The 15,531-nt window shown below is 58.5% G+C and overlaps 1 protein-coding gene across 1 annotated transcript in view; it reads right to left on the bottom strand.

Annotated features, from left to right (window-relative positions):
• Window positions 1–427: 427 nt before the first annotated feature.
• ADAMTS2 (ADAM metallopeptidase with thrombospondin type 1 motif 2) overlaps window positions 428–15,531 on the bottom strand; it is a 100,291-nt gene continuing 85,187 nt past the window's right edge. The window contains exons 14-22 of the mRNA XM_055129197.1: window positions 14,526–14,649; window positions 14,176–14,256; window positions 13,353–13,519; window positions 11,689–11,848; window positions 10,994–11,126; window positions 8,968–9,175; window positions 7,697–7,826; window positions 6,616–6,705; window positions 428–1,492 (exon numbers count right to left, since the gene is read on the bottom strand). Of these exons, the coding sequence (XP_054985172.1) occupies window positions 795–1,492; window positions 6,616–6,705; window positions 7,697–7,826; window positions 8,968–9,175; window positions 10,994–11,126; window positions 11,689–11,848; window positions 13,353–13,519; window positions 14,176–14,256; window positions 14,526–14,649 (1,791 nt within the window). The 3' untranslated portion in view covers window positions 428–794. The remainder of the gene's footprint in view (window positions 1,493–6,615; window positions 6,706–7,696; window positions 7,827–8,967; window positions 9,176–10,993; window positions 11,127–11,688; window positions 11,849–13,352; window positions 13,520–14,175; window positions 14,257–14,525; window positions 14,650–15,531) is intronic.

The following is a 15,531-nucleotide window of genomic DNA, read 5'->3' as shown; positions in this document are numbered from 1 at the left end:
CTCTGGGGGGTTGAGATGTGCCCCCTCCACACCTGGCGCTCCTCTGAGGGATTGGGACACACCCGCCCAGCACCTGGGGGGCCCCTGGGCATTGGGACATGCCCCCTCCAGCACCTGGGGCCCCCCTGGGGATTGGGACATGCCCCCTCCAGCAACTGGGGGGGCCCTGGGAATTGGGACACTCCCCTTCCAGCACCTAGGGGGCCCCTGGGGATTGGGACATGCTCCCTCCAGCACCTGGGGGGGCCCTGGGAATTGGGACACTCCCCTTCCAGCACCTGGGGGGCCCCTGGGGATCAGGACACACCCACCCAGCACCTGGGGGGCCCCTGGGGATTGGGACACACCCAACCAGCACCTGGGGAGCCCCTGGGGATTGGGACACGCCCCCTCCAGCATCTGGGGGGCCCCTGGGGATTGGGACATGCCCCGTCCAGCACCTGGGGGTCCCTGGGGATTGGGACACGCCCCCTCCAGCACCTGGGGTTCCCTGAGGGTTGGGACACACCCCATCCAGCACCCGCGGGTCCCTGGGGGCACTGGGACACGCTCCCTCCAGCACCTTCTGGGCTTGGGTCCGGAAGGCCCGGTCTCTCCAGACAGGTTCCCGCCACTCTCTGCCTGCCCCTCCCCTCCACTCGACAGGCTCTAGAACATTCCGGAACCTGAATGGATGGATGTTGGCCTTCACCTTGTTTCCTAGCAGGCCCCAGGGCCAGGCTAATCCCAGGAAGGGAGTTGGGGGGTCGCTCTTGAAGCAAGAAAGAAGGGGGCGCGCGGGGGCTCTCTCCACTTTATTGCATCTCTGGGTGCTTCTCCCGCCGCCTCTTCTCCTCCATGAGCTCCTGGATGCGCCGGTTGCGGGTCTTCTCGTAGCGGCTGGGTCGCCTCGGGATGAAATTGCCCACGTCAGGGCTGGGGGTTTTATAGGGCCCGTCCACGGCGTTGGTCTCGGGGCGTTCCTCAGTGGCATTGGGGCGTGAGGCATTGAGAGGCGTCTGCAAGAGGGTGGGCGCTGGGTGGGTGGGCTCCGGTTCTTCCTGCAGGTGGAGGGTGGGCACTGGGTGGGTGGGCTCTGGTTCTTCCTGTGGGTGGAGGGTGGGCGCTGGGTGGGTGGGCTCCGGTTCTTCCTGCAGGCGGAGGGTGGACACTGGGTGGGTGGGCTCCAGCTCTTCCTGCAGGCGGAGAGTGGGCACTGGGTGGGTGGGCTCTGGTTCTTCCTGCAGGCGGAGGGTGGGCACTGGGTGGGTGGGCTCCAGTTCTTCCTGCAGGCGGAGGGTGGGTGCCAGGGACGTGGGTTCCAGCTCCTCCTGCAGGATGTCGTTGTTCGTCTGTGGAGGTGGCAGCGGCTGGGCACGGTCATCCCAGTGGGTCTGGTTTTCCTGCAGGCTGCAGGATTGGCAGCAGAGCTTGTGGTAGCCCGCTATGGAGCAGTACCGTGACAAGACCTCCATCTTACAGAACATGGACTTGTCCCCTTGGCAACGGCCCTCTGCAAGACAAAAGGGCACAGGTCACCAAAGGACGGGGCGGGCAGGGGCCAGGAGGGGTGGCGGCTTGCCAGCGGTGCTGGGAGGAGCCCAGAGACAGTGTTGGGAACAAGCAGGTGCACAAGGACAGTGGGAATGCTTCCAGGGCGGGTGGGGGTGCAGGCACCAAGCTGTGAGCAGTGTCCCCTCCTCCAAGCAGACCTTCTGGGCATCTCTCAGCGTGGGAGATAAAAGCAGGCCTGTGGGGGGTGAAGAGCGAGCATCTTGGGCCCGCTGAGATGCCAGGGCGCAGTTAGACTCGGCTGCCATCCGTAAGCAGCAATACAACATCAGCAAACCTAGAAGAGTCAGCCCCTAAAGTCCTGTTGAGCAAATCCCAGAGGCCAGGCTCTTCCCTTTTGCATTTGCGTTTGGGAGTGGGACCACAACAAGCGGGGCTCCAGAGCTATTTCTGTCTGTATCTGTGCTCAGCAGCGCTGCCTGGTAGTGTTTAGAGACTATTCCAAGTTCTGTGCTCAGCAGCGCCCTCTGGTGGGGTTTAGAGATTATTCCAGGTTCTGTGCTCAGGCGCGCCGCCTGGTGGGGTTTAGAGACTTTTCCAGGTTCTGTGCTCAGGAGCGCCTTCTGGTGGGCTTTAGAGACTATTCCAGGTTCTGTGCTCAGGCGCGCCCCCTATTGGTGCCTGGAGAACATTACAAGATGCCTGGGATTGGTTGCAGGCAAATCAAGGGCCTTTATTTACCCCCTGTCCTATCTCTCTGAACCCCACGGAATTCTTAAAACCTTTTTTACTGCTTCGTAGGTCACACCTGGTGGTGCTCAGGGCTTACTCCAGGCTCTGTGCTTGGGGATGACTCCTAGCAGGGCTCAGGGAATCACACCTGGCTCTGTGCTCAGACATCACTTTTGGCTCTGTGTTCAGCAATGGCTGCTGGCAGGACTCAGGGGACCCTATGAGGTGCCAGACACAAAATCCAGGTTGGCTGTATGCAACCAACTGCCTTCCCAGTTGTACTATCTCTCTGGCCCTCACACAATTGTTTTTAGTTTTTGGGTCACACTGGGTTGTGCTCAGGGATCACTCCTGGCGGGGATCAGGGGATTGTATGAGATTTCGAGGATCAAACCCTGGTCGGCTGCATACAAAGCAAACACTCCACCCACTGTAATAATGCTCTGTCCCCTACACAATATATTTTTAAAAAACACTTCACATAAAGATTGCATCCCTACCCCTCCCACTCCAAATTGGCATCAAATCTGCAATCGGGATGCAGTGATTTATGGTATTGGATGCCTTATCAATCTTTGACTTCAATGATTCCCAGCCAATCTACCATAATTATTCTCTGCTGGTTTTTGGAGTCATACTCTATGGTGTTCAGGGCTTACTCCTCGCTCAGGACTGGAGTTGGGCGTCGTTACTCCTGATGATGCTTAGAGGGTCATGGGGTGCTGGGCCTTGAACCTGATCTCCCCCAGGTCCAGCCATATATTCTCTCCTTGTACCCTCTCTTCTCTGAGCTTCTCTGCAAGAGAGCAGGAGAGGGGCAGGGCCACCTCTTACGTCTACTTACGTCTGATGAATATCTTCTCCAGCTCTTCTGGCAGTCCTGCCCCATCCAGAGATAGTGGGCTTTAGGTTTCCCCCCAACTACTGCCCCCTGCTGGTGACACATGAGACCACCTCTGTCTCCCAGAAATTCACACGTTTGGGGGAGGGCGCGCGGAGAATTTCCCAAGCAATGCAAAGCAGGGTTGAGCAGTTCCCATCCCGTCAGCGATTCTTGCCCCACTTGTCAGATTCAGTGCAAAGTGCAGGAAGGGGGTCACACTGGAGTGCAGCAGGGTGGGAGAGGGAGACGGGCCTCCAGAGCTGCTCCTCGCAATGCCATGTGTATGTGTGTGGACTAGATGGTGCAGGTGAGGGAGGATTCGAACCAACATCACAGCTTTATGTGCACTGAACCTTTGCACTATCTCCTGGGCTTTGGTTGTCTTTTCAGTGCTCAGGGGATCAAACCTGGGGCCTTAGGCACTGCCCAGGTCAGCCTCTTTGGAACTGTTCAGAGCCTGCTGTCAGGATGCTCTTGCTGACTTGAGGCTGTGCCTCTCCTTCCCCCTCACCCTAGCACTCCCTTATCTCCCCTCTCTCCACATACAGTTTCAGGGTCCCCAGGGCCCCCCACTTCCTGGGGAGTGTGGGGCTCCTCTGGGATTCAGGCCAGGTAGCCGAGACCGACCTTTCCATCTTTGAACATCCCCTGTGTGCTCAAATATATTTCAATCAGAAGGGGGAAAAAGGTGATGAGGGGCTGGAAATGAATTTCACAGATGGGGGCACCGTTGTTGGACTCTGCGCCTCTCAGAGGAAGGATGGAAGAGAAAGGTGGCAGCAGAAACCCCTCACACCAGGGATGAGAGTGGCTCAGGAGACACCCTGGTATTTCCAGCTCAGGGATTTGGTCCATAACCTGGCTCTGGGTTTGTGGGGGAACAAAAAGTGAGGAGAGGGGGAGCTATGACCACCTCCTCCAGGCAGGCAGGATTTTGGGGTCCCATTTTATTTGAATTGGGGTTTGGGTTCGTTTATGCTCTGAACAAAATTAAAAATATCACAACAGAGGCCAGAGAGACCCATACAGGGCAGAAGGTGCTTTTGCCTGGCACGAGACCCCCACGAGGCTCCACCCCCAGCACTGCCAAGCCCCCTTCCCAGTACCTCGAATCCTTCCTACCTACATGCCCCAAATTAAAAGAATTAAATATTGGCCACTTTGGAATTGAGCGTGAGGTGGGGGAAGTTAGAGAACGGCAGTACTTGCTGTCCTGTGAGTTGGGGGATTACAGCCCCAGCACCCCGTTTCTGGGATTTGTGCTATAGGACTGTCACTGCCCTGTGTGGCACTAGCCTCCACTGAGTCACTTTGGTGGTGGTGGATAAACTCACCGAAGGACCCCAGGGTTCCCCAGCCCACCACCCGTCGATGGGCTCTGTCCTCACATCTGCCATGGGGCCACCTCCTGCCTTACTCTCTTGACTTCCCTCCTCTTTGGCAGAGGGACCCTCACCCCATCACACGAGGGGTCCTGGGTCCTTAGGGGGCGATGCGTGGCACCCTGTCTCACTGATGGTGGCCAACCTGTAGCTTGTTTTTCTTGGTGGGTGTTTGGATACACCTTCCACCAGGACACCCCAGGGTGACTCACTTTTCCAAAGCAGGGAGCTGGAGGCTGCGGTAAACCCCCACTGGATCTCTGCTACCCCCAAGAGAGAGCCACTGGCCCATTCTCTGCATAGCTGCCTTGTTCAGCATAAAGGATCCAAATGCAAGAGCAGCACGGTGGGGTGTCCTGGACTGGGAAAATGCTCAGGGGGATCCCTAACACCTCGCTGGAGCCAGAAGTACCCCCGCACCTATTCAAGCCCAAACAGATTTACCACCCACAACACCACCCTGTCGGCAGGGCTCAGCCCAGGGCTAAGCGGGGTGGGGTGGCGGTGGGGACAGAACGAAGCAGGAGGAGCAGCCACACCGCAGCACCCAGTTTCATGGGACTTTTATTGAGTTTATTAGAGGGGTGCATCACACGGAGCCTTTTCCGCAGGAGGCGCGGGGTGAAGGCTGAAGGGGAGAAAGTGGATTTTCACAGTCACTTTGGCACACACTAAACGTCTTATAGAAAACAAAAACTCGGCGTGGGGGGACACGGCGGCTGGGGCCTGAGAGGCGCCGTCATCATCATCATCATCATCATCATCATCATCATCATCATCATCATCAACAACAACATCATCATCATCATTGAAGCATTAACAAAAGGCGAAGGAAAGATCCCTGATGTGCTTGGTGCGGCCAGAGCGCCCCCTGCCGGCCGGCGCCCCACGCCCGCCCACCCCGGCTAGTCCAGGGTAGCAGTTAACAGTCGAGAGAGAGAGAGAGAGAGAGAGAGAGAGAGAGAGAGAGAGAGAGAGAGAGAGAGAGAGAGAGAGAGAGAGGGAGAGGGAGACGGAGAGAGAGAGAGAGAGAGAGAGAGAGTCGTTTGCACATACCCGAGTATTTACATTAACAGTAGTCAGTGCCGGGTGCGGGAGGCCAGCAAGGGGCGCTGTGCACTGGTGGGGGTCGCGGGGGCGGGCGGGAGCAGCGGGTCACCCTCTGTAAGGCAGCTGTCAGAATGCCCTGCGGGCCTCCAAGCAACAGTCGACGCCAGCGGCCAGCTGGGGACACTGAGGGGACGGGCCGGGCGTGCCCGGGGCCCCGAGGCGGGGGCGGGGGCGAGGAGGGGGCACGCAGGGGCCGCCTGGGTTTGGCAGAAGGTGCCACCGGACCGCCCCCAGCCCCAGCCTCCTCCCTGGAAGGCGGCGCGCCCCCTGCCCCCCCAGTAGCCCATCTGGTGTGACCTGGGGAACTTTAAGGCATTTTTTCCCTTTCTCTCTACATAGTTTTCTCTAAGCTCAGAAGCAATAAAAATTGAGGTAATTCTGTGGTTGTCTCACGGCGGCGGGCGGCCGCGGGCACTGGGCACGGACTCGCAAGGCCACAGGAAGCACACCCCCGGCACGGCGCCCGCCGGAGGCCCGAGACCCCCACCCCCACCCCCGGCTCTCGCCTCCCCAGGGAGCAGCGGCGGCGTGGGGGGAGGGGCTGGTGGAGGGGGAGAGGGTGGTGGGGTCGGCCCTCGAGGTCCCACCGGCAGCTTCAGCTTGGAGAGGAGTCCCCTTCCGACTCCGGCCTCGGCCCCTCGGCCCACACGACAGATCTTTGCCCCTTGACAAGCCAGCATGGGGTGCCCCCGGGGCCGGGCCCCCGCCCCGGCCGTGAAGCCACGCCCAATGAGACACGCCCACACGAAGCCACGCCCGAAGGCCACGCCCCCGGGAGACCACGCCCCCGGAGGCCACGCCCCCGGAGGCCACGCAGTCAGCTCCAAAACCAGACAGCAGCCGAGACAGGCGAGAGCCACAGGCCCGGAGCCGACAGTCAGCCGAGAAAAGCGCTCAAGGTGGTGCTTGGTCAGGGGAGCTTTCCATAGAGAGAGAGAAGCGGAGCCCAGGGCAGAGCCCACAGCGCACGGGGCATGCGCGGAAGGGCGGGGGCAAAGTTATAAACCGGCCGGTTACTTGAGGAGCTCTTCGGCCCGGGGGCGTCGGGGTCTGGGCGCGACAACCACTGGACCACGTAGCTCTTCTTGGATGGGTCCGAGAGGTTTCCTGAGGGGGGGGGAGGAGAGCAGAGCTACAGCATGGGACAGCCTGACTCAGGGGTCCCCAATAAGGCTTTCCCGGAAGCACGTGCCTCTTTCCTCCCCACTATGGGGGGGCCCCACCTCTCAGTCAACGGGGCTTTACTCTGAGTTGTTTCAGGGACACACCTGGCTGGGTGCCCCCTCCATGGCACACCTGGGAGGTGTGCATTCATGACCCGGGGTTCTGGGAAACCTGGGTAACCCCAGTCTGGCAAAAATGCCCTGTGGGTGCAGGGGACAGGGGTTGAGTCCTCTCTTCTCTCCAGGAGAGGGAGCATGGTGGGGGGCCCTAAGCTTATGAATGTGGCAATCTGCTCCCTCCAAGCCCGGCTCAGGTGCCAGGAGAGGAGGAGAGCATGCTTCCAGGGTCAGGACAGCAGGGGAGTGCAATTCTGGGGATAAGACAGCAGAGGGGACATACTTATGGGAACAGGACTAAGGATGGAACAGTAGAGATGTCGTTACAGGGAGGAGGCAGCAGGGGGCATCATTATGGGGATGGGACAGCAGGTGTGTGTGTAGTTATGAAAACATGACAGCAGGGGGCATTCTTACAGGGACAGCGCAGCAGGCATGTAGTTACAGAGACTGGACAGCAGGGGGCATTGTGGCGGGGGCATGGGACAGTGGAGGATGTAGAGGATGTAGCTACAGAGAGTAGACAGCAGGGTCCTCCTTACTGGGATGGGCAGCAGGATGTGTACTTAGAGACTGGACAGCAGGTATAGTGACAGAGCAAGCAGCACAGGGTGCAGTTACAGAGAGCCAGACAGCAGCGCGTGTCATGTCCCTGTAGGCATCTCGGGGTGTACTTACAGGGACAGGACTATAGGGGGCGGAGTCACAGACTCACAGAGGGGGTGTGGTTACGAGGATGGGACAGCCGGGGCTGTAGTTCCAGAGAGCACACAGCAAGGAGTGTGGTGGGGAGGCTGGGGACGCAGGGTCACACTTACGGAGACAGGGGCCAAGCCTGCAGATCCGGGCTGTCTCAGGTCGTGCCTCCCGGCAGATCCCAAAGCTGTCATCTGCGGTGCGGCAGAGCACTGGCCGCTCCTGTGTGCCGTTGCCGCAGGTCACTGAGCACTGTGAGAGTGGGGTGGGGGTGGTCACTTCTGATCCCCTGCACTGGTAGTGGCAGGTGTTAGAGGACTTGCTATACCCTGGGACTACTTGGAGGGAGTCCAGGCGATCTTTCACAGACAGACAGACACATACATACACACACACACACACACCCCAGGGAAGGGCCCCCAGTGGAAGCAGCTGCACCCAGACCTCACCCGCCTGTCCTAGAACGTTCTGGGTCTGACTTCAGCACTGGCCCTTGGACAGCTCCCAGGAGCGCCCAGTGCACACTTGAAGGGGGTGTCTGCACAGGTGCTATTTCTGCTGCCTCACTGGCGTCACTTCCAGTAGTTACCGAGACCTGCTACGGCGTACTGGCCCTCCAAAGCTCTGGACACTCAGGGGTGTGTATGCATGGAGGGGTGAAATGTGTCACACGGGATGTCCACATTGATGCTGGAAAAGGGTCAGGACACCACTGAAAGGAATGCCCTGAGCCTAGACTCCCTGGCTGGGTCTCCTCGAACTACCCACAAACCTCCTTGTGCTGATTCTCTGCTCCGCTTTATTTTGGGGCGAATCACCTGCAGTGCTCGGAGGGACACCACGTGGTACCAGGGCATGGAAACTAGGTCTCTTGAAACTCCAGCCCTTGGAGTCAGCACCCCAGCCCCTCCTTGATGCTTTTGATGTCTAAACCAGTGGTTTTCAAGCGCCAGTCCATGCAGGCCGGTGTGAAAAGGTCCAAGGATGAGGCGCTAAATTGAAACTGGGCAAAGAACTGGATGTTCTGAGACAGGCCAGTGAAGTGCTGAGTCCACGCTGCTCCTGGGAACCCTGAGTGCCCCACCAGCCTATGGGTGATGGACATGTCAGCACTACCCCGTCCACTGAGCCCACCCTTGCGTGCGCCCGCAGGGCTAACCTCCCCAGACCCCACCTGGGATCTGTTCTTCCATTGCCAAGCCCAGGATTGGATCACCCTCCTGGAACTCGCTCCGCTCTATTATCATGGAGGGCGGGGTTTCTCTGGGAGGGGCGGGGTTTCTCTGGGAGGGGCGGGGTTTGCCCGGAAAGGCGGGGCTTATCAAGGACCGGTGGCGCTTGCCTGCCGAGCTGCGGGGCTTGCATGGGAAGGGATGGGTGAGTCGAGGCTTACCTGGGACCAGGGCCCAACGCGCCAGCGGCCAGGGCAGAGCTCCCGGTTGCAGGGCCGGCGACCCTCCGGCCGCGCGTCGTTGCAGTGTTTGCTGTGCACGGAGCGCGTGATGTTATTCTGCAGCGGCTGCACACAGCGCACCGAGCGCGCCTGCGTGCCTGTCCGCCCGCAGCTCTGACTGCACGGCTCCCACTCGCCCGTCACCCACCTGCGGGGCAGAACAGCACAGGCTAAGTTTCCCCGCCAGCCTCCCCGGGCCAGCCTCCCTTGCTCCCATGGGTGAATCCCAGCACAACCACAGGAGGAGGTGCTGCCTTTCGCTGTACACACCGGCTGAACTGAACAGTCCCGGGCGGACCTCCTGCCCTCTCCCAACCATCCAGCTCTGCTGCCGAGAGTGGCTTGGGGAACCTCGGAACTGGAAGCAAACCCTACACCCTCTGGGCCTCGCTCCCCCCATTGCTTGGTTTTATTTCAGGGTAGAAGGGTCTGGACCACACCTGGCAGTGCCCAGGGCTGGATCCTGGCTCTGTGATCAGGGATTATTCTTGGAGGGATTGGGGGACGCTAGGCAGTGCCAGGGACCTACCCAGAGTCAACCATGTGCAAGGCAGGTGCCTTCACCCCAGCACTATCTCGCCAGTCCTGTGGGTTTCTGTCTTGGTTTTTGCATCACCCCCAGTGTATTCTGGGAATGCTCCTTACCATTTCCCAGTCCCAAAGGCATTTTCTTCTTTGTTCTTTGGTTTGGGGGCCACACCAAATTGTGCTCAGGGCTTACTCCTGGCTTTGTGCTCAGGAGTCAATCCTGATGGGCCTCAGGGACAGATGAAATGCTGGGGACTGACCCCAGGTTGGGCATGTGCAAGGCAAGTGCCTTATCCTCTGTACAATCTCTGGCCCTCAAAGGTCATTAAATTTATTTTCTTGGGCAGCACAGGGAATTGAACCCAGAAGCCGACATATGCAAGACCTGTGTCCCACCGCTGAACCACTGTGCTGGCCCGTCTTTAATTTTACTAGGGCCCCCCTTGGCAGTGCTGGGCCGGCAGTGTGGGCCAGTGGGGTTGATGCTTTTAGGCCATGACTAGTCTGGGTGGTACTTGGTGGTCCACCCAGAGGTGGGGATCGAACTCAGGGTCTGCATATACCAGGGCATATGCTTTACCCTCTTTGAGGCTTATTTCTGTCCCAAAATTTTAAAAAATACAATTTAATGATATATTTAAAAATATATATATTTTGGTCAGGCTGGCGCGATAGCACAGCAGGTAGGGTGTGACCTGGGTTTGAATCCTCTGTCCCTCTCGGAGAGCCCGGCAAGCTACCGAGAGTATCCCGCCCGCACGGCAGAGCCTGGCAAGCTCCCTGTGGTATATTCCATATGCCAAAAACAGTAACAAGTCTCATGATAGAGACGTGACTGGTGCCCGCTAGAGCAAATTGATGAGCAACGGGATGACAGTGATACAGTAATATATTTGGCGGGGGGAATTTAGGGCTACACCGAGCGATATTTGAAGATCCACCCAGGCCTCACATACAAATTAGGAACACCAGCTTTTGGAGCACCGTGTCTGGTACACACCTCTCTCGCTATCACTCAGGAGGGGTGGGGAGCCCCGCGGGGGATTCTTAGTGGACTGGGCCAGAAGGTCAATGTCGGGGCTTGAGGATATATTGCTACGCAGACCCTGCAATGCCTGAATCTCGGGGCCATTCTGGCAGTGCTGGGGGCCTCCAAGGCTCACTCAGCAGTCCTCAGGTGACCATGAAGTGTGCTGAAAATCAAACTCGCGTCAGACTCGTGCCATAACCACTGTACTGCTTTTCAGCTCCTTCCTGCCCCGTCTGCTCACTGCTGTTACTTTTAGACGTCCTGAAGCGAGACTCAAGCAGGCCTGCGCAGAGGCTGATGGCATCAGAGACCCCACAGAAGGCGGTGAGAAAGAACTCACTGCTTGTGCCTGGGAGGGGCGGCTCCAGTCACCTCCCTCCCGGAAGCCCCTCCTTCAGGAGCACTCACACAGGCTGGGAGCACTCTTGCGGGTTGCAGGCACGGCGGATGGCCTTGGGCTTAGCCACGGCGTCGCAGAAGCCCCGTTGCACCATCTTGTGGTCCAGCCTCCGGCGGCAGCCGTACTTGGTGAACTGAGACCCTGCAGATGGATGAGGCCGTGTGTGTGTGTGTGTGTGTGTGTGTGTGTGTGTGTGTGTGTGTGTGTGTGTGTGTGTGAATGGGGTGTCTGGACAGGATGGAGCCTGAGTCTGGAGGTGGGTGGGGCCTCAGCCCTATGATGGACAGGGGGCCTGCGTCCACAGATGGGTGGGGAGGGGCGGAGCCCGAGCCAGCCAATGGATAGGAACTGAATCCTCCAATGAGCAGTGCGGAGGGTGGGACAGGGCCTGAGTTCTCCAATGGGATGATGGGGGCAGGGCCTAAGGCCTCTGATGGACAAGGCGTGAGTCCTTTGGAGGACAGGGAGCTCGGTCGTGGGCGGGTCTGAGCCGGCTATAGGTGGGTGTGGCCTGAACCCAGAGGCAGGGCTGATCGGTTTGGAGACCATGAGTCGCCCCCCACCCCGATGAGTGGGGGTAAGAGGGAGGTAAGCGGGATCCCTGGCCCCCAGGAAGCGTCCGTGTCCCCTCCAGGCCCGAGCCGTTCCCTGCACCCCAGTCGGCCGGTGCGGAGGCTTGGTCCGCGCGCCCCGGTGGCCTCACCTCCCCCGCAGGGCCGGGAGCAGGGCGACCACTTCTTCAGCGCCCACTCGAAGCCCGCGGAGCCGTCCTCCAGCACGTTGTTGCCGTCCACGTTGAGCGCGTCCTCGTGGATCATGTACTTGTAGGTGAGCGCGATGCGGGCGTCGCCCTGCGGGACCACCTGGACCCCCCGCGCCATGAGCAAGGCTGCCCCCAGCGCCAGCGCAGTGCCCCCACGCCCTTTGGGAACTGGCTTTCTAGGAACTCAGGGTCACTGAGCCCCGAAACGCTGAATCCACCCTTCAACATGGGCTGCTGCAGGGGCACTTAGGGACCCGGCGGATCAGGTACTTCGGGAGCTGTGGGGAGCCATCCCCCGGGGTTTGGAGATGTCTTAGTGGAAATGGGGGTGTCAATCACTCCCATCCCCCAGTGCCCTGACTCAGGCCTGCAGGCTGGCCTCAGGGGCGCTCAGCAGCCCCCCAATTTTCACCGACACCCATGTTACTGCCAATGAGCCAAAACTTAATTAATTTTTTTTTGCTTTTTGGGTCACACCCAGCTTTGCACAGGGGTTACTCCTGGCTCTGCATCAGGAATTACTCCTGGTGGTGCTTGGGGGACCATATGGGATGCTGGGAATCAAACCCAGGTCTGCCGCGTGCAAGGCAAATGCCCTCCCCGTTGTGCTATTGCTCCAGTCCTAAGTACCAAAACTTTAAAATTCAACTTGGAGATGATAGATGCTGAGGCTGGTCCAGCACCCCCTGGAGACCTCAGCCCACAGGCCCCACTCTGTACAGTGAGTCTGGGGGAGCAGCTTGCACCCCAACCACAGAGCCAGGCTTAAGGGACCTGGACTTGGCCTGAGGCTTTAAATTATTATATCTTTGGTTTTGTTTTGGGGTCACACCTGGGACTTCCTTGTTATGATTTTTCTTTGGGGAGGGCACACCCAGCTGTGTTCAGGGGCTACTCCTGGCTCTGTGCTCAGGAATCATTCCTGGCAAAGCTCAGACGACCATGTAGGGTGCTGAGGATTGGACCAGGGCTGCTCCGAGCAAGGCAAATGCTCTTCCTGCTGTCTCTGACTCTGCTCCTCCCGCCATGCTTTCTGTGGAAGGGGAAGTAAAGGGGTCATCCCTGATGGAGCTCAGGGGACCATACTGTGCTGGAAGCGGGAAACCCCCACATGCAAGTCTGTGCTCCAGCCAGCTAGGAAAGCTTTGGATGTCCCTTGAGCAAATAAAATATGCTCCATATGCAATAGAAAAAAATTGGGGGGAGCCTCATAAATTGTGTTTAGAAAGTTCAGGGGCCCCAAGGGTGATTTTTGGCCAACCGGGTGGGCAGTTTGGTGCCAGGGTCCAAGGATGTGGTGCTTCTGTCTCAGGCGGTGAAGGACACTGGGGTATCCAGAACACCTCAGCAGTGCTGCAGGTCCCCAGAGCTGCACCCCACAGTGCTCAGGAGTCCATTGGTGCTGGGACTCGAACCCAGGAGGGGTGCATGCTAGCCAGTGGTTCCTGACTGCGGTGCTTTCTCTTAGCCAAGAGTAACTGGAAACACCAGCCCCTTTCCTCCTGTCACACAAACAGCCTGACCTTGGAGACTACGGGACTCCATGGGGTAACAGGATGCCCCCTCCCGGGCTCCCCCCCCTGGTGCTCACCCCCCCGCCTCACCAGCACAGTGATGGCGCCGTGCAGGGGGCCCATGGTCTGCAGCGTCTCGCGGCCGTCCTCGGCCCGGAGCTCCCACTCCACGCCCATGGAGATGAAGGCCCTGGACGCGGGCGGCCCATCTCTCTCGTCATTCAGGATGAACTTGCCTGTCTCCAGGTTCTTGACAGCTAGGAGAGCAGGAAGGGGGCCCTGTTATGAGAGCCCGGGGGCCCGTGGCTGCTCTGCAGAGTACGTCAGGGCGCACAGCTGATGTCCAGCTGTCCCCTGCCAGACGCTCATCCTTGTCCACTGACAGGTCAGGCCCCTTTTTGGGAACCAGCTGGAACAGATGAGCCCTGCCCAGAGTAGAGGATCCTAGCCCGGGCAGTGCGTGCCCTTCCCCCAGGAAATAGAGGCCTCGCCGGCAGTGGACGCCTCCTACGGAGTCAGACACCTGCCTTAGAAGGGGACAGCTTGTCAGGCAATGGCAAGGAGTGGACAGGACAGTTTGGGAGCCCCAAACCAGGGAAGCTCCCAGGAACTTCCCAAATGACCCGGTATCATTTTAGCACTTGGGGACCCACAATTCCCCAGAGAGGGCCGCCCAACTTCTTGAGGAGCAGGTGCAGGCGGGTGAAGCCCCCGCCCCCTGCAGTGGCCCCCAGGCTGGGGCGTTTTGCTGAAGAACTGCAGCAACACCTGCATTTCGAGAGACACTCCCCAGGTCAGGTGCCTGGACTGTCACTTGAGACGGTGTGCAATGGGTGATTGGGAGGGGCCCAGGGTACAGGGTCCCAGGAAGGATTCCTGAGGTCAGCAGAGAGGGGGGTGAGCGGGGACTCACCCAGACGATGGCCGGTGCTGTCCGTCTCCTGGATGAGTAGGTGCCTGGCTCCCGCAGGGATCTCAAACATCTTAATGTAATCTTTGGGGGTGGGGTGCAGGTGAGGAGACTGAGTCAGCGGGAGGTGGGAGGTAGTTCCGGGAGCTCCACAGAGGGGCAGCTCCCTGCTTGCAGACGCAAGGACCACCTCGCCCTGGGCACTGCCAGACGGGACTGAGTATCACAGGAAGCCGGGCCTGACCCCCATCCCCACCCCAGAGCATGGAGGGGGTAACGTAAATACAGTCCCAGGCACCCAGACTCGTCCCTCCCGTCAGCTCAGCCTCAGACCCAGGAGGGGAGGCACTCACCCAGCTTCTTTGGGGCTCGAGAGAAGGTGCCTTTGACCACTTTGCAGTGGCTGTTGTCCCCGCCACACACGCCACACTTGTCCTCCTGCTTGCTCGAGCCGATGACGCCGTCACAGCCCACCTTCTGCAGGGGTGGGGGATGAGGACCACTGAGGTTCTTCTGGAACTGCCCTCATCCCTCTGACACTCACTGGACTCTGGCCTGGGTGGCAGCTGGCCCCACCCCTATCCTGAAAGCTCAGGGAAGGGGCGATATGCACCCTACCTAGAGGTCTTCTTAGCACAGGGTGATTTCCTGCAGGGCCCTCAAAAGGTTTTTAACAGGAAGACTGATGGCCCCTTACCACCAAGGGCACTAACTGGCTAGAAGAAGGAGTGTGGAGAATTGATAGACAAAGCTATGTCCTTCTCTCCTTCCTTCCCTTTCTCTCACCCTAGCTCCCTTCACTGTTTTTCAGCCACTTCCAGTCATTCTCAGGGCTTAGCCCCATCTCTGTGTGCAGGGATGTCTCCTAGTCGTGCCTAGGTCCTTCCACCCTATGCATGGAACCCAGAGCAGCTCCATGCAAGCCTGGTGCTCCCCAGTGTCCTAATGCTCTGGCCTCACAGTCTGTGTTTTTTTAATATATAGTTTATTTGCTTTATTGAGAGCTTTATTATGGTACACAAAGGCTCTGTATTGTTGCTTGCAAGCTTCACGATGAACTTGAATGAATTGTATATGGGTTTTCTTGCTCAGCTTCTGCTGTTTTTGTCAGTTAGTTTTCTTCCAGGGTCAGGGTGGGTACTCTCATATAAAATCTTCTTTTTAATTCCTTCTCTGGCAATTCTTTCCTGAACTTTTTGCTTTGCATAATTATATCTACAGTGGAATCAGCATCCTAAAGCAACCAAGATAAATCCTCCTAATCCAATATCACATGATCTTTTAATTCTACTAGTTAACAAAAAGTATCCAAGGCCAGCCACAACAGATCCAAGTGAACCATGTAATAATGAATCCTGG

The sequence above is a fragment of the Sorex araneus genome, chromosome 2 (genome assembly GCF_027595985.1).
Source record: "Sorex araneus isolate mSorAra2 chromosome 2, mSorAra2.pri, whole genome shotgun sequence".
In the NCBI taxonomy this organism is placed as follows: domain Eukaryota; kingdom Metazoa; phylum Chordata; class Mammalia; order Eulipotyphla; family Soricidae; genus Sorex; species Sorex araneus.
The sequence above is the reverse complement of the archived record's forward strand: the minus strand, read 5'-3'. Positions and strand labels throughout refer to the sequence as shown.